Genomic DNA, 24,448 nt, shown 5'->3' on the forward strand with positions numbered 1-24,448 from the left:
ATTTATTTAACATTTATTTATTATTTTAATAAGATCACAGGCCACCTTTCTATAACAAGGCCTAGCGCCACATGAACACATACCCAGAACAAAATAAAAATTCCAAAATGAGCACCTGAAGATCATCTTCATCTGAATCTGAATAGTTTTAATGATCAAACGTAAGAAGACAATGTACAATAACAATAAAATACAATAAAGTAATATATAGTATATAATCACAAGTTGTTCCACTGGCACAACTTACCCCAGGCCCTTTGGCACAAATTACCCCAAGCCCACCATTTTGAAAAAAATGCATCCCCCAGCTGTTTTGAGCTAACATCATGCTAACTGTACAGACTCATGGTGTAGCTTACTAAAGTACTAAAACCTGTGTGAACTGTTTTCAAAGTTTTCTATAATTGTTCAAACACAGCAATCAAAAAACCTTGAACCTTGAAATGGATGCCTCTTCAGAAATATGTGGTCACATGACCAATTTCTTCTAAGGTTTTCTAGATAACTGGGGTGGCACTACTTGCCCCTTGGCACAAATTACCCCACTCTCCCCTATTGATTTATCATTGTTTTAGAGCATTTACAGTTTCTTTTGAGTTTTTATTTCATTACACAGCTAATTAGTTTCATTACATCGTCATCATACAGAGTACTATTGTTAAATTCATATGTTTGACAAACAGGAGTAAAATTGAAACTAATTAAAATACCAGTTCCCTGAAGTATATACTACCACCACTACTGCTACTACTCTGAAGAGGAAGACGAAGATGATGATGATATTATTGGAGGAAGGTGTAGAGAGTGAAGGAAGGAAGGAAGGCAGGTACGAAGTGAAAAAGTATTTTTAGCTATCGCACCAAGAAGGTTATACTTAATTGCATTTGTCACACAGCCTGTATAATTTCTCTTTTCAAATGCATCTTATCTATTTGCTGGAATTAAGTAAAACTGCTTCCTCCAGTTTCTTAATTTGATTTATCCATTTTTGCCCTTATAGTTTTTTTTTTTCTCAAACATTCAGAAAATATCTGAAGATTTAATTAAGTGAACATAGGAGATTTTTAAGAAGCATAGGATTTTTGGTTTGACTTGTGAGGTGTTCCAGAGAGGATAGGCTCACAATCTACAAATTCTTTCAAACACTGGTAAATAGTTTTTAACTACAGGAGGGAAAGAAACAGAGAGCATGTATAATGTGATAGAAAAAAAAATATTCTAATCCAGAGTAATCAGTCTTTTTAATTCTTGAGTAAAATGTGAATTCATCAACATTTTAGAGTATTTCCCATAACAAAATTCCCAATTTTGGTCCATTTTACTGTATTGCTTAGCTCGTGTCGTACTTTTTCAGTGTGTTCAGACAATTGTGCTGAAACTTCACGCATGGAAATTAGAGTGAAAGTTCTATTGCCTTTCTCAGAAGATAAAAATGAATATCAGTATGCATGTGTCAGTGTTTGAATTGCACCACTTTAAAGCAGCAGACAGGGTTCACGTCTTTATTTATGCATCTAGCAAAAAAAGCAAGATATTCTGCTCTCTTGTTCTGCGGAGTGCTGTGCCTTGTGACCGACTGATGCTTTTGTGTGTCACTGAGTTTCTGTGGTACTGAACTCACACAGGTGTTTCCTGTGTGTGTGTGAGTGTGTATGAGAGAGAGAGCGAGCAAGAGAGAGAGAGAGAGAGAGAGAGAGAGGGAGAAAGAGAAAGAAAGAAAGAGCTAGCAAAGTAGCGAGCACATGTCAGCGTTATACTGTGTGTGGAGACAGAAAAAGAAGCAATACTTTGTTAATCAGCAATGCACAGTGTTAAGTGTGTGTGTGTGTGTGTGTGTTCGTGTTTGTGATAGGGTTGAAGGGGGGGCAAAGACTAAGATCTCGCTTTTAAAGAGAGAAAAGGTAGTGTGTCAACCTTGGGTGAAAAAAAAACTGGAGGAAGCATGATTACACTTTATACCTCATGACTTCATGAGGTATAAAGTGTAATCATGGCAACAATCAGGTGTGTGTGTGTGTGTGTGTGAGTGTGTGTGTGTGTGTGTGTGTGTTGGTGGTGAAAAGGGAGAGACAGAAATGAAGTCACAGTTAACCTTAGTTCAAGAAAAAAAAAACTATGAAAAAGAGCACGAGGGACAGAGAAAGAGAGAAAGAGAGAAAGAGCAAAAGGGACAGATTAATCGGTTGATGGGTGTTTGATTGACAGAGAATGAGAAACATAGAGCTTAGATATAAGTAAGGGTTTTTTAATGTCAAATATGTTAACTATTTGTACTTAAGCGTTCTGGCAATATTGTGTCTTAACTTTCATGCTAGTAAATGGCACTCAACTGAAACTGAACTGAACAAAATGAGAGAGAGAGAGAGAGAGGCGGGGGGTGGGGGGGGTGGGGGGGGGGGGGGGGGGGGGTGGGAGATGAGGCATTGTGGTGAGGTTGTGGGAGCGCTTTCTGAAGATGAGAGCTCTGACCACCAGACAGTCAAACAGCCCGAGCACTCAGAGGATGCAGTTTCCCTTTGTCACTTGCCACTTATGAAGAAAGAAAAAAAAACTTGGCAATGAGTAGAATTTAACCCTTTACGTCTACACTCAGACTTGAATTTACTTATATAAAGTTCCGTGGTGTAAATAAAGCTGGGGGTTGCTCGTTGACTCCTGGTCACCTGTATCAGACCATAATCAGCTTGTAACACGCTGATCATCTGAAGCTTCATTCACTTTAATTTTGCATCATTGTCCTCGCAGAGAGCAAGAATTTGTGTTTTCAGAAGAGAGGAGGATAACGCCGATTCGACTACAAGTTGCAGTCTTCGTACGGTCCCCAGTAGTTTGGCTGTCTTTCTGCTAGAGACCTTAAATTTACCTCACATACTTTGACACACACATACACACTAGTCAAGGTAAAGGTCAACTTTAGTTTCCCAAAACAGCCCTGGACTTGCCAAAATAAAATAATAAATGAAAGTATATGGAAGTAAAATCGCAATCAAAATGTTTGGCATCTGTGTGTGTGTGTGTGTGTGTGTGTGTGTGTGTGTTCTGTGTGAGTAGGGTTAGTGTGTATGAGTGGTGGTGACTGAATTTGAGTGTATGCGTGTACAGTATACCCACCAGTATGTGTGTGTGTGTGTGTGTGTGTGTGTGTGTGTGTGTGTGTGTGTGTTAGGCTGCTGGGATGTGGTTAGCTGGCTTTCAATCTATCCTGAAGACTTTACGTCTTTTGTATCTATCATCCTCAGCAGCTCCGACAACCACATGAGGAGTAGAAAACGGAGAGAAAGCGCGGGAGAAAGTGTGTGCATGTTCCCAGTAGTTTGGCTGTTTGTGTGTGTGTGTGTGTGTGTGTGTTTGTGTGTGTGTGTGTTTCCGTTAGTTTTAACATGAAGTCTGCCTCACACACCTCGGCACACACACACTGGATCTCGCAAACAACCGTTGTTCTCTGTATCACAAGATATACAACCCCAACACACGATACCATGCACATGCCCACAGATATGTAGGCCTACACACACACACACACACACACTTGCACACACTTACATACTACAACATACAAACTCTATGCTTGAGATTACAATTGTATGATGAAACACAGCTGTGTACTGCCATGCATGCAATCAGTTTTACAATCATATCTATAATCTAAACCAACAATACATTCTCCATCTCGCATTCTCTGTGTGTGTGTGTGTGTGTGTGTGTGTGTGTGTATGTGTATGTATGTGTGTGAGAGTGAGAGTGTGAGCTTGCCCTGCCATTGTTCCCACCAGTGCCAACCTGTGTCTTCTCCTTCTTTATTAACTAGGACACCTTTCTTGATTGTAACATATGGATGTTCACTTCTTCTCCCAGTTTGCACTTTTTGCTTGTCATTTTAATGTCGACATATTTAAATTACTGTGTAAACTACAAACACAGTATCCGCACACACGTGTGATACCACAGCAAATTTCGGTAAACACTTATACAAGTTGATCAAATCATCTTTGCTTTGCGTTCAACATATCCCAAGAATATGACGAGCTAATCTAATAGCTGCATTAATTTCCAAATAATTTTCCACCAAATCTCATATGGCTGCTCAATAAAGAGTGAGGTAGCACATCCAAAATTTGATACTATACTCAAAACATAAATCCGTGAGATGTGAATATTGTAGTCATTTTTTCCCCAGGTAGGGATGTGATTAGATTATAATTAAATGAGAATTTGTCTTATACTGTGTATGCAATAACATTTGAATAAAAAACAGTGGTTGTTGAATCAGTACGTTGATACACAAAACCAACTTATGTCAATGCGTTAACATACAGATTCTTTTTGTGTAACGTGTATTAAACCCTTAGTTTTAATATATAGTGAGACAAGGGGGCATGTATTTAATAATTTAATAAACCACAGTGCAATAAAACAAAATAAAACAGACAGTATAGGCACTCATTTGTGACATCTATTCAAACAGTTTCAGTAATTTAATCACAAGTGTAGAAAAATAGAGTTATGGGCATTAATGGGCTATCCATTTTTTTCTTTTTCTTTTTTAACTGCATTGACCTTTTAAACAATACATACAAAAACATCAATGCCTCAAAATATTCAACAGCAGTTTTTTCAACTTTGTGGTAAATGTGTTACCTTTTGAAAAATTAATGTAATTCATAGTTCCTCATAGTAACTGAAACACATGCTTAAATGTAGCCAGTTTCACAAACATTTCAAACAAAGGTAGTTTTTAAATACATTTGACAGGTAAGTACGTCAGAAATAAATATGCATGTAAAGCTGAGTTATTAGCCTGTGTATGAATAAATGGAGTCCTTTATTTGTCTAAACTTTCCCTTCAGGACACTTTCTTTCCCGACGAAAACGTGTAATAATACAATATCGCAAAAGAAAATAAAAAGAAAGTTATCCAGCTCCAGTGGTCTGTCTGCATTGACACCCACAGTGTATTTTTTGTAGAGATGATATTGCTGTCAAATGCCAAAATGTACACGCTGCTGCCTGCTGCTTTCATTCCAATTTGATGTTTTTTAAGGAAGTCAAGAATCTGATTTTATAACATTATACAATTATATAAATGACAAAATCCACCATTTTCAAAACATGTAACATGGATTTGTCTTATTTTAAACCATGATGCTGATACTGCTGACTGTGAGTGTATGCATCTTATATCTAGTTTTAACTTATTAATGGTATCTTTACGTAATGTCACTGTGACATTACAAATCAGTAAGGTCTTCCTGGTTATGTTAAATAAAATTAAAAATTAGTTATCGCAGAGGCACTGAATTAGTTTGTGTTGTAATTACAATTTCAGGTCATACAGTGCCATCCTGACGTAGCATATTCCGATCTGATTGATTGATTTATTGACTGAATTTATTTTGGTGTCTTGCATTAAAATGCCCAGTCTTCATGGGCACCAGATTTAACATCTTAAGCACACAGAAGATCTTTGCCTCTTTTGGATGTCCCTTATTATTAAAATCAACAGAGAAATCATTTATATATATAAAAACATTTAAGAATTTAATTTTAATATTTCATTTTAAGTCCTTCATGGAAAAAGGTTTTTAAGGGCATCTTTCAAAAATGCTGTCAAATCCTTTGATGCTTCGGTGGAGATAACCTGCAAGGTACTGGTTCATTTAAAAAAAAAAAAAAAAAAAAAAAAACAGTTTGATCAGAAAAACCTGGAGCTGTGCACGTTCTCTTCACTTCTTCTGTTCTCCTTGGACCACAGAGAAGCAGGACTGCCACTTGGGAATATTCACATGATGGTGTACCAAGGTGTAGAGCACCCTCAGATAAAACAAATGCCCCCTCAGTTGTAAAAAGTGTTTGAACTGAGGGGAGGCTAGCAAGGCGGGGCACTCAATAAGCAGGAAAGGGCCCTGTATAAGAATAAGAAATCCAAAGTTTGGGGCTTCTAAGGGGTTCCTACAGGAGCACAACTCCAAGGCCACAATGAGTTTGAACATCATGATCACACACACTTTTGTACAGTTCTTTGTGGTAAATGTCCCATGACCACTCGGGTTTCCAGGCAGTCAAGGTTCAGCGTCAAAAGACCTTGCACTGGTTCATACTGAACATGCGTCGCCTTGCCTGCTTCCTGGCCTGGTTCACGGCAGTCCGCACAGCATACTCAAACACCTGCTGCACACCACGGTTGCTGAGGGACGAGCACTCCACGTAGCCTTTAGCCCGCACCTCATGAGCCACACGTTTCCCCTCCGCCGCTGTGATGCAGCTGGCCCGATGCGGCCCCATCTCCCGAAGGTCCGTCTGGGTGGCCACGACCAGCACCGGCACCCGGGGCAAGTTCGCCCGCACCTCACCAATCCACTTGTGCTGGACGCTGGCCAGAGAGTTGGGGTTGGCCACAGAGTAGCAGATGAGTACGACGTCGGCCTGCTGGTAGGACATAGGTCGGATCTGTTTAAAGGTGTCGTTGCCCGCCGTGTCCCACAGCCCTAAGTTGATCTGAACGCCGTCCATGTACACCTCCACCCCAGTGTTATCATACACAGTGGGCTTGTAGCTGTCCGGGAAGGTCTCTGAAGTAAAGCGGACCAAAAGGGCCGTCTTGCCCACTGCGCTGTCCCCGACCAGGACACACTTCACCGATGTCTCCGTCATACCGTTCATGGTTGCTTCTGCAAGTATCACCCCTTGGCGATTTTTTTTTTGTTGTTGTTGTTGTTGTTTTATTTGGGAAGAATCTTAGCTATTTTTATACTAGCATGTGTCAATCTAGAGCAGTCATGGGTCTATGAAGCAGGTAAATATGTGAGTGAGCATTATAATTTTCCTAGAAAGTAATTTGTAGTCCTGTCCTGGTGGTTATGAAATCATCACAGACGCTTCATTGTAGTGGTCGCTCAACTTGTGGAAATGAGCGATGCTGTCAATCTGTATGCGTGTATGTCCTTGGGTTTAATCAACAATGGCCTCATGTATTTATTGCCAGCGCTTTGTCAGCAGTGTGCTCGACACAAGTCTCACATAACGTCTCAGGTCCTCGGCTAGTCGCTGCTCGCCTCACTTCCGCTTGGTCTCTGCAACGATACGATCAGGTTCTGGTTCTTCTCTCCCAAGACTTTGAGGACGGTCATTCTGTCCAAATCACTCTGATCCTCTCAGCTGTGGAAGGAGGGATCTGCAGCAGTGGGGGAGATGAAAAGACCAAATATTACAAATCTGAGAAATCTGATGTCACTCTGGTGTCTCATCTAGAGGGGAAAGACCAGTCAGCTGCAAAGATGTGTCACCATGATGCGTCACCAGGTCATTCAACATGTGGAACCAAACTACTCAAACTATTTGAATCAGGCTTATTCCAAAATACTTCATATTCATTTTTACATTGCCATATGAAACTCTTCAGGAAACATATCCATCCATTATTCCGCTTTATATACTTAGTCCTAATCAGGATATCAGCAAATGTATAAAAGACATAGAGGTGTTTGTCCTCACAAAAAAAAGAAAAAAAATAGTATTTCATAAGAAAATGTCTTAATGTGATGCTTAATTTCAACATCAGTCAGCAGTTAATATGAGAGATCTGGTCTCATTTTGTTTTTTTGAAGAAGTGGCTATCTCATTTTGGAACAATCGTCTTCATTTCTCCTCAAAGTCAATATATTACTGAGAGATATTCGATAAACTAAAAAGAAGTATAGTTTAAATAAACTTTCTTGAGGTCCGATCATAGGCAAGATGATATAACGCTTGGTTTTGGGAATACAAAGGCAAGGTAGATTTACAAAGAGGAGCAAAAATGTAGAGCGCTGAATATATAGCAAAGTATATATTCAATACGGAAGTGGAGATTTTTTTTACTTTTGGGTGTGCCCTAAAGTTCTCCGCTTGATCCTGAAAACTTTAGGTTGAGCTCCTTACCAACATTTCATGCTGTATTACCCAGTCTGTGCATAAGGCCTACAGTATTTGTCTCCCATATCTCTCCCATACACAACAGCCAGTGGACTGTTCAGTTTCCACCTCAAATGAACGGCTGTCGATGGGTGAAGAGCTCTCGGTGTTACGGTTTAATGGAGGGATACACATCGTCTTGAAATTCTTAGTGGTTCCCAAATCTTTTTGAGTTAATAAAAAAAAACTCCTGGTGTTTTTGTGTGACTTCTCAGTATTAACCCAATATTTTTTTTTTTTTTTTTTTTTTTTTTTTTTTTTTGTTAAAGCACCAGAAGTTACCCATGACCCCTGAACCATCTGTCATGAAACACAGACTCGTGTAGTCCTGGGGATGGAAAAGTCTCCCAACATTGTTAGGACACTTGCGGGTGTTTTTTTTTTTTTTCGCCATGATTCACCTACTGTGATTCCACCAGAACAAACCCTGATCTCTGGTCACCCTGGGCCCCTTGTTATGAGGCCCAAGGCAACAACATGGGCCTCATTGATAAACAACTGAAGCAAGCTATTGATGAACAAACCTTCTCAGTGCAACTGATGAACTTTTAAAACAAAGTATATCCAACTTTTTGTTGCTCAAATCATCTGTAAATCTTGAAGCTTACAGCAGCCTTCTGTTGAATACATTATTTTACATAATCATTTATCTATCACATAGGCTCATCATGATTATCATTTTACAAAGTGAAAAAAAATCTTACACAAATATCCAATTTGCTCCATGATAATGTTTGTATTTAACAGTTGAAGAAAGTGAAGATTTGGTCCTGCGTAATCAATTTCCTACATTAGAGTTTGAAATCTTTTTCAATACTTTGGTTATATGCTGTCCTAATAAAAAAACGAAAAGAACACAACAGAGATGACGAATGAAAATGATTAATTAAAACAATTCCTTTAAGGTAAAATCTTCCAATACATTGTGTGTTATGTGGACAAACAGAAAGCAAACTAAAAGGTAATTACCATTGTTGTCAGTCGACTGAATCTTGGTAACGGGCGGATGCTGGCTGCCGCCTTCGCACACTTCAAAGCCCGACGAAAAAAAAGTCTTTCAACTAAAGTAACGGTGTTGTATTAACTTGAATGAGTCAAAGTTATTGCCGTAAAAGAGAATACTGATGAATTACAATCGCAATGTTGATTACTTACATACGGACGATGTATTTTGGCACGCCGCCTAATAACGCAAAACTGGTAGGTCGAAAAGGGAAGTGAGAAGTACGCATTTCTCGCTCCTGCTGAAGAGTGATGCGTGTGGAGGTGTGACTGAGCCTTTAGCTCACCTCCCCCACTGCAGCTGTGCTGTAAAATATGGTACCATGAACTGCTGTCAATTTGTTTGTCACTTTACGCAGCGATGGAGCGCATCCGTTGCGCGCAGCTGGCGCACAGGAGCACTACCACTACAAGGAAACATAATACGATACGACGGGGGGAGGAATAAACAAAGCGATGGACGCACTGTGATATTCAGTCATCAATCAACAGAAGGCAAACGATAGTGTAAACACAGATCATTTAGATTTCCAGAAAAGTGAAAATTCATACTTCTTTCCCCAACACTCGTTAAGACCTGTTTCCCCCCCCCCTTTTTTTCCAGCCTAAAAGACTTAAAACTACATTCCCCAATGGGAAACAGTGTGACAACTCTGAAGACTGGTTTATCTTCCATTTCTTTCCTGCTGTTTACCAAGGAACTCATTTAATCACTAAATTTCCCAGTTTTCCAAGATATAAGATGTGTTCCCCAAAGTAACCCCATATGAGAAACTATTTGTAGTCAGGTATAACTTGGTACATGATCACATTATTACAAGTGCAAGTAAGGTTAAAAAAAAAGGAAAAAAAGGTCAATTGGACTTGATAGTAAGTTTTTTGAAGACGTTTCGCTTCTCCTCCAAGAAGCTTCTTCAGTTCTGCTATTCTTCAGAATTGAAGAAGCTTATTGGAGGAGAAGCAAAACGTCTTAAAAAAAAAAAAAAAGAAAAAAAAAGAAAAAGAAAACTACTATCAAGTCCAGTTGACCTTTTTTTTTTTTTTTTTTTTAAACCTTACTTGCATATCATGACCTAGATGACTGAGAATCTCCACAGACATAATTACAAGTGTTTCTACTGCCGGTGTGAAGGTAACTGGGGACAGAAACATAAAGGCCTATGGAGAAAATGGTTTACATTCTCTCTGTACTATTGTGGAACAAGAGGGGGATTAGAATATAACAGAATATAAAATATGCAAATAAATGGTAATAAAAGCGGAACAATAAATATGTTGGGGCCCCTGAGACCGCTGAATGACCCCTGCATTTACGCATGTCTGCCCTCCTGTGATGATTTTGTTAAGGTTGGGTGCATTCAAAAGAGGAATAATGTTATGAACACATACGCACACAAAAAGTTCAATAAAAAAAAAAAAAAATCCAACAGGAAACCAACAAGTCTTTATTCAATGGTACATCATCTGTAAAACCACAAGGGAAAAATAACAGTAAAAAAAATACAAAGTTTTCTTTATATTTTATGTCCTTGCAAAATTATGTACAAGCACTAAAATTTGACAACATAATTCTTGTACCTCTGGGAGAAACAAAACCACACAGGTAGGAAAATGAAAAACTATTTTGAAACTGTAAAATTTAGTGTTGCACCCTGAGGAATACCTATTGCTACTAATATGGCAATGGCACAGTGGGTTTTTTAAAAAGTTATGTAGAGAAAATCACAAGGAACAGTTTGGGAACAAGTGACTGGCCTTAGAAGAGAATAACATTTAACACTGGTGCATTATTACCTGAGTCAGAACACTTCAGCAGCTAAGTCTTTGTCTTAAGCACACGTAAATGAGTGGTTTCAGTTTGTTTCTACGAGGACGCAAAGAAAGCAGCGACTGCTAAGACCAGGGAAGATCACCTTGTTCAAGTCTCATTTTTACCTCCTGCTGTGGACTAAAATAACTGAAAAAAATGTTTTCTTCGGCTTGGTGGTAATTTCTCAGAGAGCCAACTCCAATTAGAGCACGTGATCACTGCAAAATTAGGGTTACACAAATTGCTTACATATTGTCTCAAAATATGTCTCCACATTACTAAAAACCCTAGATAAGACTCCAATGAGATTAAATATAACCATATTGTATATGGACCCTTCAAAGTATGGGTTTTCCATTCATTCTCTTTAAAAATGCATAAATGCAAATGTAAAGCAAATATACCAAGTTATAAAAAGTTTCTTAAATATAAAATGTGCACAGTTTTACAAATATATATATGTATTTATACTGATCCTGATTTAAGAGTATCACACAAATGCAGTTCTCTATTACACGTACAAAACACAAGATTAAAGGTCAGTTCAGCTTAAGATATCTGGCAGTTATGAGACTGACGGAGAGAAGAAAAAACAGTGCGAAAGTGAGGCACGAGTGGGAAAGGAGGACATTAATCTGTGTTGAGTATGTGAAACAAAAAGGCAGAGAGAGTTGTGAAAAGGAGAGGGAGGGCGAAAGAGATGACGTGAGCGGTTGGACAAAAGGACAGTGTTTAGAGGAAGCACGAGGGGGCGGTACCGCTGTCCTCCCTAGCAGCTTTAGACGGGGTCCATTAAATGAGGCTGCGCTCGGGTCGGCTCAGTTCAAAGAAACCAATACAAGACCTGGCTTTGGCTCAGTAAACCTGAGAGACATGGGAGAAAGAAGGCTGAGGGTAAATATGTTGTGCAAGGCCTGTGCTTATGCACGTGTGTGTGTGTGTGTGTGTGCATGTGTGTACCTGTAGTGCTTGTTGGTGAGGTAGTCTATAACGGCGGGGCGGATGCGGGCCACGCCCCCCTGGCTGTGGTTCCCTCTTCCTGTGATGACAGAGAGCTGAGGTCGACACAGACCCTGCTCATATTCTACAAAGGAAAGATGCCAAATGACACACACACACACACACACACACACACACACGTATATATTACAATCTGCTTTTAAGAACTTGGAGAAAATGCAATATACTTATGTGAAATCTAATCTAAAGTTACAGGTTGAAAAGATAACAAAACTGAAATGTTAAATAGCACCCTACTAAAGTATCTTTGTGTCTTTGTTTGGCAAGATTAGGTATAATATAGTTCATATTCAGAAAAATCAAGTGTAATTTGGCATTTCCCTAAAAGCACAAAGGAGTTTGTTGTGCGTCTCAGTTTAAGCCAACAGTATTACTGGTGTGTTTGGTAAGAAGGACCTTGCTGTGGAGGGGCACCAAGGTTGAACTGCCTGTATGTAGTAAAACACCACCAAATAAATGACAATCAAACCAGTTACATGCCCTTAGTAGCTTGTAGTTGCTAAAGTGATCTGTGCTAGCAATGCCCTTTTGAAAATCTAGTCTCAGTTTTCAGTCTGAAAAAGGCACCTTGGACAAAAAGGACATGTATAATTGCTTGTTTGTGTTGTGTTGTATGTTGTTTTTGTTATGCGGCTTAATGCTTAACTGTTAAATTAAGTATTAAATTATACGATTTTACAGCAACACTGCATGCATGTTGACCTAGGATGTGATGTGGTTAGTTGGTTTACAGCCTACTGCTGTGATACCACTGTTCTTACCCACATTCTCTAGCCATACAGTACCTGCGGTTTTGTCCTCTAGGACCTGGTCCAGATGCTCTAGGGCCTCGTCTACATGCAGCCCATGAAGGTCCAGGATGTTCTTAGGCAGCAGGGACGAGTTGACCCTCTCAAATATTTGAGCCGCTGCACGGTGATTGGCCTCACGCATCCGCTGGCCATGTAGGTGTCCCTGCGCAGAGGTTATGCAAATTCAATTACTGTTCAGTGGAGAATTTTTACTATTAGTTTAAAAACAAGGTGCAAATTCAAAACAAACCAAAATACTACTAATAAAATGATGATAATGATGATGATGATAATTATAATGATGATGAAAAATATTAACTCTGACATAAGAAAAAGATTCGATAAGATAAGATAAGAAAAAGAAGTTTGTTCTGACTTGCCATTTTAGTCTGCTGAAATATATTACATACATGTAAAACATGCAACAAATTAAGTAAATTGCAGGAATGGTAAATGGCAGTAATTGTAGATTTGTTCAAAATACAATTTCCTTGTCAGTCTAATGGCCCCTACCTGCTGTGCATAGTAAGATGCCACATCTTTGCGCCCTTGCTTGAAAGCCTCTGCAGCCTTGCTGAAACTCTCAATCTGCCGGCGCCTCTGCAGGCTGGCTTCGGCCCTGAAGTCCTCGTACTCTGGATCCTCAATATCCTGGTAGTGGGACAGAGCTAACTCAAGGGGCTTCTGCTTCTGACAAAAATAAGGAAAGAGGCGAACAAAAATCTATTGAATGGTGCTGGATAAGTTGAAAGCCAAAGAGGGAACAAGGTTTGATTTATTTTTATGTTTGTATCCCAGTGTATATAGTGTGTGTGTGTGTGTGTGTGTGTGTGTGTGTATACCTTGTCCCTCTCGTTGCTGGCTGCTCTGTGGTGGTCAGACCGGGGTGCTCCTGGGGCTATGACTGTCTTGACAGGCCCTTCATCCAGTAAGGAGTTAAGGAACTGCTCTGTCTGCACCAGGCAGTAACTACACAAACACCAACACATAGCAATTAGTCAGGAGCAAACACACACAATACTTTAAAAAAAAAAAAAAAAAAAAAAAAAAAAAAAAAAAACCTTTGTCAAGAGTATATCAGAGATTTTATGCACTTATCTACCTTATCTACCATCGAATAGAACTGATTTCAGTTAAGAGTAACTGATTTGAGTTCATTTCAGGTGACCTGTACAGCCATGGAATCTACATCAAAATTACTGTAATGCCAGTCTTACAGTTATATATTTATGCATTGTCTCACTGAGTAAAAACAGGATCAAAGCTACATTGTGGTCTCACTTGTGGTCTCTGAAGATGTCCTGCAGGAAGTGCCGGTCGATTGTGGGAAATAGGGCGTACAGCTGGTTCTCTTTCAACAGAGTTGCCCCATCCCGTCTGTCCAGGTCTGCACGGCTCTTTCTGGTCTGGAGAAAGGGGTGAGATTGGGTAAAAGAGAGTCATGACTGAGGCAGGTGAAAGCAAAAGAACAGCAAAGAAACATAATGGGCTCTAGTTTTGCAGACCTGGTGAGGCGGGGGAGCAGCGCAGCTGCGCTTCGCTTCGCCAACTGCGTGTGGCCAGGTGGATTTTGCAAGTTTGGTACACCGTGCTCGGTGGCGCAAGTACTCTGCCGTCCCTCCTACTGGCGCAAGGGAGGAGAGAAGGCGTGGAGTGGGTTTGACACAGCCGATTCACTTTAAACCAATCAAATGAGCCCCTGTCCTCACCTTTAAAACGCACTGCGCGAAGGCGTAATGAAACAATTGACAAGGAGGTCTACTGCCGCAGGCGGAGCGGAGCCGGTGTAGTGGAAGTTTGGCTGACCGGTGCACAGTGCGGACACGTCACCAAAACCTCACAGGCAGGTGTCCAGAATGTCAGGCACATTAACAATGCAATAAATACCGACAAAAAACACTATTCAATGCTACGATCACAATCAGCACATAAATTTATCTCCATATCAACTGTCCCGTCACAACTGATGTCAGATCAAAGGAGATGGGCACCGTTTGTGCTGATTGAGAGGTTTTGGTGACGTGCACACTGCGTGCCGGTCAGCCAAACTTCCACTACACCAGCTCCGCTCCGCCTTGTGCTGAAAGTAGACGTGGTTTCAGATGGCGAGCTTTGGGCGCACCTCGGCGAAGCCTTTTGGCACAAAATTGTCACTGTGCCAAGCTGAATCTGTTGACACCTCCCCCTGCTGCGCCGCCACTCCCATCTCAGCGCACCTCGGTCTGCGAAACTAGCAAACTGTGCGCCCCTCGCGTTGCGCTGGTTGAAAATAGCTCTGTGCGGGGTTCGCCTCACTGCGCCACCCTGCGCTGCACCGGGAAACTAGAGCCCAATGCATTCATGAGCCAGAAAATATTAAAAAGAACATGTAAGTGTGTGCCCGTTACCTTCTCCATGCTGTCCTGTCGAGCCTGTTCCTCTGTCATTATGTCCCGCAGAGAGACATGAGGGCGGGACACACTCCAGTGGTCCATGAATGGCATCTCATCCTGGGCCTTTGGTTGGCTGCTCAGTGAGCTATAAGCATCCGTACCAATCAGAAAGTGGGCAGGCAGGGTCCATTCGCTTGGCTCACTTTTCGTCGCCTGTGATTCACCCCAATGAACTGAACCTAAACATTCATGGAAAAGGTTGATATTTGGATCGGGCCATATATCTGTATTTTGTCAGCATCGTGACTAGATATCGTCAGGGATGTTGGATATTGTGATATTGTGATATGGCATATGTGCTGTCTTCTCCTGGTTTTAGATATTGCATTACGGTAAAGAGATGCAATTTATTTGAACTCATTTGACTATTGTAGCTGTTCTATTATGTGTTTCTACTTGCTTAATAATGAAATACGCATTACTAATAATTTTTAGTTTTGAAAAAAAAAAAGTTACTTACTTAAAACATTCTGACAATCAATGACAAACTACCACTGCGTTATTAATCAGCAAAAACAGAAGTGATCATTCTATTGTGCTCATTATTAAATGTGTGCATGCACTCACTTTCCTGAAGCAAGTGGTAGGAGAGTACTTCTTGTCTTTGTTTTTCCTGTAAAACATATTACAGTCAGACTGGCAAACACCGCCCCCTCTGCCTCCTGCCCACCCACACATACACACTTGTACTTTGCCCTTAAATAAGAATGTTAGAGTTCTGCTATGATTGCACTCATGACAATAATTCATGGTTAAAAAATTTTTTAAATGGCTGCCAAATGTAACAAATCACCTGGATTGTGTCTTTCCACTTCTGGTGGAGCATCTTAGCCAGGTTCAGGTCCATCCGCACTGCATAGTCATCAGTGGAGCAAGCAGCTGAATATTATGGACAAGAGAGGGGAAAGATAGTGAGTATTTATGTCAGTACTCACTCGTAGCCCTCCTTACAAATGCCTACATCATTTCTTAATGCTTCACCATTTTATTTATGTAAACCAGCTCGATTGCCACTTGTATGTTAAATATACTGGTTCAGGAATGTATTTTTTCAGTGAGCATGTGTGGTTACCTGGATCTATTCCCACAGGACCAAACAGTTCAGTCAGCTGTAATGCCAGCTCAGTGGGCAGTTTCAGCTCCACACTCTGAATGTCCAAGTGTCGGTCTCTTCTACCCTCCCAGTCCCTCCTTTCTCTCTGCTCCTCCCTCTTCTTCTTCTCTGTCCTCTCGATCTCGTGCATCAGTTGAGTGATCTCCTCCATACTAGACATCTCACCATCACCATTCTCATCCCTTGAGTCCTCAATTATCACTGCATCATCAAGGCTCCCACCATAAGCTCCATTCCCATACTCAAATGGTCTGTGTACAGTTGCTGCTGTCACGTCCTGTTCTGTGCCCTCTGCTTCTTTTACTGCCCTCACCAGACTATGTAAAGTTGGAGGTGATTTTACACGGTGCAATGTTTCATCAGGATGATCCTTATTTGTAGATGAAACTTGAGAAAGTACACCTCCAAAACTCACTAAGGCAGTGTTTTTGTCGCTCTCAGCTGACTCAATAACTGCTCCACTGGCTAACTCCAGAGTCACCTCCACACCACTAGCTGGCCCTGCCTCTTGCCAGTTTTCATCAAGCTCATCTAAGGCACTAGAACAAGATGTATTCTGATCATCTTCAACCCCAGAACCCTCCTGTTCCTCCTCTTCCTCCTCCACCTCACCATCCTCATCCCTGAAGAACCTCTCACCAGAGTCCAGCAGCAGGTTGGTTGTCCATTCCAGATCCTGATGGCATTTGTCATACAGGTCTTCCAATGTATCGAAACTAACCAGTTTAAAATGACGGCTGAGGATGCGTAAGCTCTCCAGTCGGCTGCCAGTACACCCAAGATCTTTCTCCTCCACCTGTGTTCCTTTTTCATGCACCACACGGTAGGGCACCTCACTGTGGCCGGACGGGTGAACTGCAACTGCTGCAGAGGTGGCACAGGACACCTCGGGCACAAAGCGGGAAGGGTCGCCAGTCAGGATCCTGATGTAACCGGGGTGGCTGCCTGTGATGACAGCTGTGTTGTCAGGACTGTCATGACGACTAAGGCGCCAAAGGAGGGCAAAGTCTTGGGGGTCTGTCTGGGTGGGGCAGCCTGAGTCTACCACGGGGATGTGTGGCTGCACCTCGAGTTTGGGACTGGGTTCAGGATACAGACCGTGTTTTGATTTGGGGTCGTGATTTAGGTGACACTCAGGGTTGGAGTTAAGTCCAGCATCTGGCTGAATGCTGCTCTGACTACTGTTAAGGTTCTGGATGGTGATACTGGTACTATCTTCAAGGGTTTTAGATGAGGAAGAGGGGCAGTTTTGAGTAAAGGTGAGGGCTAACCTGCACTGTTTCCCTGACCTGCGACCCTGTTGCTGTTTTCGCTCCTGAGTGCCTCCACTAAAAGGGCTGCTTTCTGCTTCAACTGTGCCCTCACATACAGGACTCTGACTGCCCTCACCTATATGGCTTTCATCAGCTTTAGCACTGAACCCCTTAAGAGAGCCACTATCTGTGTAATTACGCATGTCCTTGTCAGCATCACCCTCTGCACCAACAACACCTTCAACACTGTGGCTTCCTGCCCCATCATGGCATACCTTTGCCTCCACAACTTCTGAGGTAACTATTAAATCAGCACTACCAGAACCGCTGACATTCTTAGACTCCAAATCCACAGACTCTCTACAAATCTCTACCATATGGTCATTCCCTTCGGTGGTACTGTTATTTGTATTTTCAAACATTTCACCTAATGCTGATTCAGATACTGTAGATTTTGGTGGTTGCCTGACTGCAGGAGAGTTGGTTGCCTTCCAGTCTAACACACAGTCAGGCAATTCCGCTCTAACAACGTCATTCTTGTTCATGTCTTGCTCTCTCTCTTCACTGCTGGACCTATCGCCCTGGGACCCCTGACACCTGCTGCCTGTGTCCTCCTCCCTCTCTGATTCCTCCTCAGAGCTAAGATAATGGGCGAAGTCAGGGGAAGAGGCAGTATCAGTGGTGTTTAAGCCTGTCTGAATGAGATCAAGAAGCTTCTGGAATTCTGTTACATCAGGTGCTGGCTGAATTCTCTTTGCGTTATTGTGATGAGCGACTCCTTTAGTCATCCCTTCCTCTTTCTCCCTATTTTGCTCTCTATCCCTTTCCCTTCTCCTCAGCTGTCGCTGTTCCATCCCTCTTTCAGCAGGCCAATCCCCAATAAAATCCAACAGTTCAGGCCTACCTTTCTCTGTACAGTTACTCACTAAGTCATTTGCTACCATCCCTTCATCCTGAATCCCTTCTTCCTCCTCTCCCTCTCTCCTTGATTGGTTAGTATCCTTAACCAGATCAGCAGGCTCCAGCCTATGAGAGCCATACCTGCTTTGCCTCTCTCTCCTTACCCTTTGGCCGATGGACTCTGAGAAAGCCATGGGTGTCTCATCTCCATGATGATCTTCATTCAACACTGATTCCACTATACAATCAGGAATTCCCTGAGCTCCACTTAGATGACAGGCATTTAACTGGATATCCAATTCAGAGTCCAGTGCCGCTACGTCCATCTCACTGTTCTCATTATGAGTGTCAGGGTTTTCCAACAACCTTTCACTAGGGAGATTGAGCGATTCAGCGGAGTTATGGCTGCTGTCTTCCAGTATTCCCATCTCCCCAGAATGACCAATAGATGACACATCAGGAAGGGAGGAAGATAGCTGCGAGTGGGATTTCTCACACTTCTCAGTCCGCCCAGGCTCTCCTACGAGATCAGGGCGAGGTGTTTCAGATGACATGGGTCTAGGTCTAGGGGAAGGAAGAGAGGGTTAGTGCTAGGAACACTGCATTTCATTTTTAAAATATCTTATTACACTGTCCTGCTACAGAAAAAACAAGTATTTTGCTGTGGTGAACCAATCTTGTCCGCTAATCAGGTAAAATTTGACTAATAGCTAACAACGTTGCCATCATTATTTGCACTTAGGCTTTGTGGTAGTCCCAGAGATCTCTCTTTCACTGTCAAGGGAGCAACCCCCAAAGAGTGCAACATTACAGATTCAAGTCTGATTTCTCGGTTTTGTTCACGCTCACACGGATTGTCTGATCTAACCTGGACCATAAGAATACCATAGGTGGAAATTAGATTTTATACCTGTACATGGGCTATGTTTGCTTTTTCCTTCCCTAAATATGATTTGAAAGGCACTGCAATTAGCAATGAGGGCTGCTGACACTCACTGTGAGCATGTGTTCTCCTGGCAGACAAGCTGTTTCCGCTCAGGCGGCTGTGAACCCATAATAGACTGGATGGAGACAAAACGCTCATAGCCATCAAGCATACGCCGGATCTTTTCCACTGGCACATTGTGCTTGCTGCGCCTGTACATGCACATGCACACACAGAGAGACAAAGGCACACCCATTTGAATGATTAAAATTGTCTGCAACAGTATGTTATGCATTTCATGTTGAAAATTTGGAAAATTGGTACTTTGGCTTAATAAATTCTGCAATTATCACTCTCACCTCCCCAGTTCTCTGGGCTTGTTCTTCCACCAAGTGTCAGGCTCACGGAACAGGACCTTATATTTATGTTTCAGTGCCTGAGACAGATACAGGGGAAAGTTTTATTATTGCAGTTGAAAAAAGACCAATAACTAACTAACCATTAGTTAACTAGTGGTTGGACACTGTGGGAATAGATCTAACTGCTGCATCTTAAACCATACTGCTGTCTACTTGAATCAATCAATCAATCATTCAATCTTTATTTATATAGCATCAAATCACAACATAAGTTATCTCATGACGCTTTACAGGTAGAGCAGGTAAAGGCCACGCTCTACAAATTACAGAAGAACAGCACAGTTATTATGTGATGTGATTTGGCCAAATTCATTGCATTACAACAACAGTGCACTCTTGTCACTATACTAAAGATAAGGTCAAAGAGCATTGGTATGTTATGACTATGCTGCATGTCTATTTGATGTTACAAATGTGCTATGGCAGATGTGCAGTCTAACCAGCATACCTGATTTACAGTGTTGTGATTTAGCAGACACTCTCCACAGAAACTGAAAATAAGTGCTACACTGAAATTGACCATGTGAGATCTCTTATCATGTTATGTATATTTCTGGGAAGTTGACTAACCTGGTTTACATAGGGTCTCATCTCCCAGCCCTGCATGTTGGTATTGTCAATGATGATGGGATTAGCGCCACTCTCAAAAGCCTCCTTGGCTAAGGGATTAAATTGGAAAAAGAGAAACCATTGCGAGGGCAGAGAAACATGACATCCTCTGATGATCATGTATTTACACATAATTAATGAGATGCTTTACTTTTGTTGTTTGAGTGGAACAGGGGTCAAACAGCACATAGAAGGAATGAATGGCAATCATCAAAAGTGGTAAGAACACCAAAAAAGGGCACTGCTGCCTCTTAAATGCCATTTTATTTTTATTTTTTGCATGGAAGGAGGACTAGAATTTAATTTTATCACCTCTCTGCCTCTCTCTCTCACTCTCTCATTCTTCTCACTCTCTCTCTCGCTCAACAAGAAGACAGCTCTCGTACTGAGAACTGTCCACTTGTTTTGGATTACCAAAGACACGTTTTAATATCAGGTGGGAACAGAGCCTAGATCGGCTCTTGCTGTTAATTTACTGCTACAGCACTCCGAGTCAACACTTGTGTATGTGTGTTTCTGTATTTACCTCGCTTCTGGTTCCACTCATGAGCCTCCCCAAGGGCAGAGAGGTCAAACTGATATTCTCCATTGCGTGTGAAATAGTCATCAGTGCTCAATACAACTGCACCTGGGTTATGCTCCAGTATGGCTCTGTAGAGATACACAAACACATACAGAGGTTTTTCAACACACCATGACACACCATCCAGCAGTCCGAGTGGCTGGGAGCAGCTGACAGCAGGTTAACTAAACTGAGTATTTGCCCACTGATAAATCTAATAAATTTTGTATGAAGACAATGCCAGTTTGGTAGTTAGTTAATCATAGTATCTGGTTAGCAACCATTCACTCCCATGAACTGAACAATTGCTACAGTAATTAGTAAAACCTTCTACTAGTGGACTGCAACTAGTCACATGTTACCATTAGTACTGATCTGTGCTGAATTAACCTGTTGCCTAGTTTAATGACAAAGGCAAAGGCAAAAAACAAACAAACAAACTGCCCTTTGTTTAGGTCAGCTGAGCTGACCATTTTCAAGCTACAAATAGAAGCACTTTAGAATAGAGACACGGGCCAAAGGGGCAAGAGCTTTGGACAAGACATATTTCTATACACAGGAAGATAAATCTGCAGACAATTCTACTTTCCACCTTCATTTATGACATTACTGAATTGACATAGCAATCTTTTGTATCTCTCTTACTCTTGTTTTGATGTTAGTTATTTATCCATTATTTTCACAGCTGATTCTCCACTACAGTACCACAATGACACCAGCTGTGGCTGCTAGGAGATTAAGTGGCCTGCTAGTTAAATCTGGCCGAATGCTATTAATGTTATTCCAACATCCTTACCTGGCCATGGTTGACTTGCCAGATCCCGGAGCACCACGCAGTAGCACTAGGACCCTCCCTTCTAAACGAAGCCTGCTATGTGAGGTGGGACCCTGTGGAGCAGCAGGCATGGCCCACGACTTTGGGACAGTAGCAGATGGTTTAAGAGGTGCCTGTCTAACAGGCCCCTGAGTCAACCAGTGAGAGGCCTGTCTGGCTTGAGTATGCCAAGGGGAAGGTGTTTGAGCCACAGGGGTGATGAAGGCCAGCCCCTGGTTTCCTTGGAAACGGGGACAGAATGCCGGAGCCTCAGGGTTCCAGGACGATGTCATGTTGCCAAATGTTTCCTGACTCTCAGTACTCACCTTAGATCTCGCCCCCCCACCTATCCCTCCTGGGGGAATGCCTCCAGTCCTCTCTGAAAGTGTGTGTGGCTGCTCTTGTTTTTTATAAACCTGGAACGCTGAGGGACGTCCACAGGCTCCCAGGTCCAAAGAAAGTTTGGGCTTGTCTGCAGGTGTTTCTGCTGTCAAATGGGTGAAGTCCAGCACTGACTGCTGCTTATTGTCCTCTTCTTCCCAATAGCTGAGCTGGTTGAGAGGAGAGGAGGCTTGCTCCACCAGTGGGCATGGCTGCTCAACAGAGGGCCTGTGAGCTCCAGGCTCCTGGCTGGACTGAAGCAGCTCAGGAAGGACCTGCTGTGGGACAGGAGGTGGGGGGAAAGAGGAGAGGGGGGCAGCAGCTGTCAAATACTGATCACTAGGAATCTCGTCCATAAGCGCTGATTGTTTGGTCAATGTCTCTAGCTCCAGATCAATCTCCTCTGTCAGGGGGGGTGTGGTGAGAGGGGAGGAGCTCAGTTGTTCAGGTTTGGAGGGGTCTTTGTCTTGGCAAGGTCCAGAAACATGGGGATTGAGGAGGGCTGCAGCAGTGAGTTCAAAGCCAGAGACGTAAGAAGACTGAGGGCCTGCATCTTCAGCAGCCACAGAGAGCTCCAAGAGAGAATCCATTGCATTCTCAACTAGTGAACAAACAGGGAAGACATGGAGACCGAAAAAGAGGAAGTTAGACGGACAAATGTTTCATATTTAATTAGCCTTTCCAATTCCAGAGGAAAACATCTATAGTTGCAAATGCTCAGCTGCACTGACAAGACAACTCAGTGTCAAAATACTTGGAGTTGCACTTTAGCCACCTTATGCAATAACATGATACTGCACATGATACTGACAGCTAGTGCAATGCAAGCAGCTTGTCGTGGGAGGCATGCCTTTTTGCACGGCATGTTGTTTCAGTAGTATGTAGTCATATTGGGTGGGCTCAAGCACTTTCAATTCTAATAACTCTGCTGATAATGCAATGGGTGAAGGTGCATGACTGGTCAAACAAAAATTCAACATATGTGGTGCAACTTTAGATGATCACAAATATTAGAGTTATTATTATTATTTTAATAAGAGGCGGAAGACTGTGCTGCACTTTTTAAACTACCTGTGACCAACCTCCATGTCTGCTAGGTGAACTACAGCAATGTGCAAACATATACAGAACAAATATCTTCAAATACATTAATTAAAAATAAGCTCGCAATGTTTGCATAATTCCCTCTTATTTGTAGTTATACATTTTTCATTTAAAATCGCAAGTCTACATTTTTGTTTTCCGTTGTAGTTATTTTCTTACTTATCTGTATATATATATATATATATATATAATTCTAACAGCAATTCCACTGGTTAATGTATACTCTTGTTTTTCTTGCACACTTGCTTACTTGGCGTCAGCTTCCCATGCCAAAAAAAAGCTCATTTAATTGAGTTATTAATATTATCATTATTGTTGTTGTTGTTGCTGCTGTTGATCGTAATGGGACCTCCACTTGTATCACCAAAGTCAAAAACACCTCCTCCCTGTCCGAGATGAACCTGATCTGCGGACTAGCTACCTAGCTAGCTGGTTAGCACACATAAACATTCCCAAAAGTTAGCAAGTTACATAGCTGGCCCGGGACTTCCGTGTTTCCTCATACCTTTAAAATCACATTCGGACAGCACGATGTAAATCACTTCGGGGTCCAAATGGGAGAACATCTCCTGCATGTTTTTGACGATCTTCTCCTTCTCGGAACTGGGCAGCGAAGAAGTACTGGAGGAAAAGTTAGTCGCCATGGCACCGTCGTGTCCCCGTGGCTGTCGGTAACCTGCGCCGCCGTAGCCGAGGCTGCTCTCGTCTGACAGCCCGGGGACTCTCGCGGGGCTCAGCCCGTTTTTCTTCCTGCGAGGCATACCGGGACCGAGCAGGAGCCGCTGCTGGCGCTCATCGGCGGCTACACCGAGCTGAAGAGCCGGGGAAGAGTCCTACTCCATGCTGCTCTCATTTACAGCAAAACCACTCAAGGTGACATGAAGCTCTCCCAGCCGTGAAACACATAGCAAAACGAACAACTGCGTCAAGTCAGCGAGAGAGAGAGTCAGGGTGATGCCGGAAATGAAGGGGTTTTATCTTCAAAATAAACGTTTTCAGCGACTACTTGGTTCCGGAAGCTGCACTAGTCTTTGTGAGCAGTAGTGGTGTAGGTTAAACTTGACATTTTGAAGTTTGGAGACACCCTTCCAAATTAGAAATAGACATAGAAATAGAAAGTCTTCATTATCATTGTGCAAGTACAAAGAAATCAGAAGCACTACTCCTGATCGGTGCAATTGATAAGACAACTATTTAGAATTAATTCACACAATGCACATACTTTTCTTTCAACTTTGTACATAATGAACTTTTTTTTTTTTTTTAGAAATGTAATATTTTTTATAGTTCTTATTTCTTTTTTCCATTTTTTTTTTTTATAGTTTAATTCTTCTCATGAGAATTGGACCCAGTTGCCCCTCG

At 42.0% G+C, this 24,448-nt stretch overlaps 2 protein-coding genes across 3 annotated transcripts; both read right to left on the reverse strand.

Annotated features, from left to right (window-relative positions):
* Nucleotides 1-5,503: 5,503 nt before the first annotated feature.
* On the reverse strand, nt 5,504-9,181 carry rhoh (ras homolog family member H). The gene is made up of 2 exons (XM_030055689.1): nt 8,920-9,181; nt 5,504-7,171 (listed from the first exon to the last, which is right to left on the reverse strand). The coding sequence occupies exon 2, from the start codon at nt 6,658-6,660 to the stop codon at nt 6,073-6,075; it is 588 nt and encodes a 195-aa protein (XP_029911549.1). The 5' UTR covers nt 6,661-7,171; nt 8,920-9,181; the 3' UTR covers nt 5,504-6,072.
* A 1,193-nt stretch (nt 9,182-10,374) lies between these two features.
* On the reverse strand, nt 10,375-24,016 carry n4bp2 (NEDD4 binding protein 2). Of its 2 annotated transcripts, none has more exons than XM_030062445.1 (16): nt 23,592-24,016; nt 21,584-22,583; nt 20,752-20,876; nt 20,187-20,275; nt 19,557-19,633; nt 19,269-19,409; nt 16,078-18,836; nt 15,799-15,884; nt 15,573-15,618; nt 14,961-15,184; nt 13,855-13,979; nt 13,416-13,542; nt 13,087-13,260; nt 12,568-12,736; nt 11,723-11,846; nt 10,375-11,626 (listed from the first exon to the last, which is right to left on the reverse strand). In XM_030062445.1, exons 1-16 carry the CDS (start codon nt 23,845-23,847, stop codon nt 11,581-11,583), a joined length of 5,568 nt encoding a protein of 1,855 aa, XP_029918305.1. In that variant the 5' UTR covers nt 23,848-24,016; the 3' UTR covers nt 10,375-11,580. The 2 variants fall into 2 exon arrangements, with proteins under 2 accessions (XP_029918305.1, XP_029918299.1); XM_030062439.1 differs by having other exon boundaries at nt 13,087-13,263; nt 23,592-24,015.
* Between the last annotated feature and the right edge of the window lie 432 nt (nt 24,017-24,448).

Source organism: Myripristis murdjan, chromosome 1, assembly GCF_902150065.1.
Source record: "Myripristis murdjan chromosome 1, fMyrMur1.1, whole genome shotgun sequence".
Lineage (NCBI taxonomy): Eukaryota > Metazoa > Chordata > Actinopteri > Holocentriformes > Holocentridae > Myripristis > Myripristis murdjan.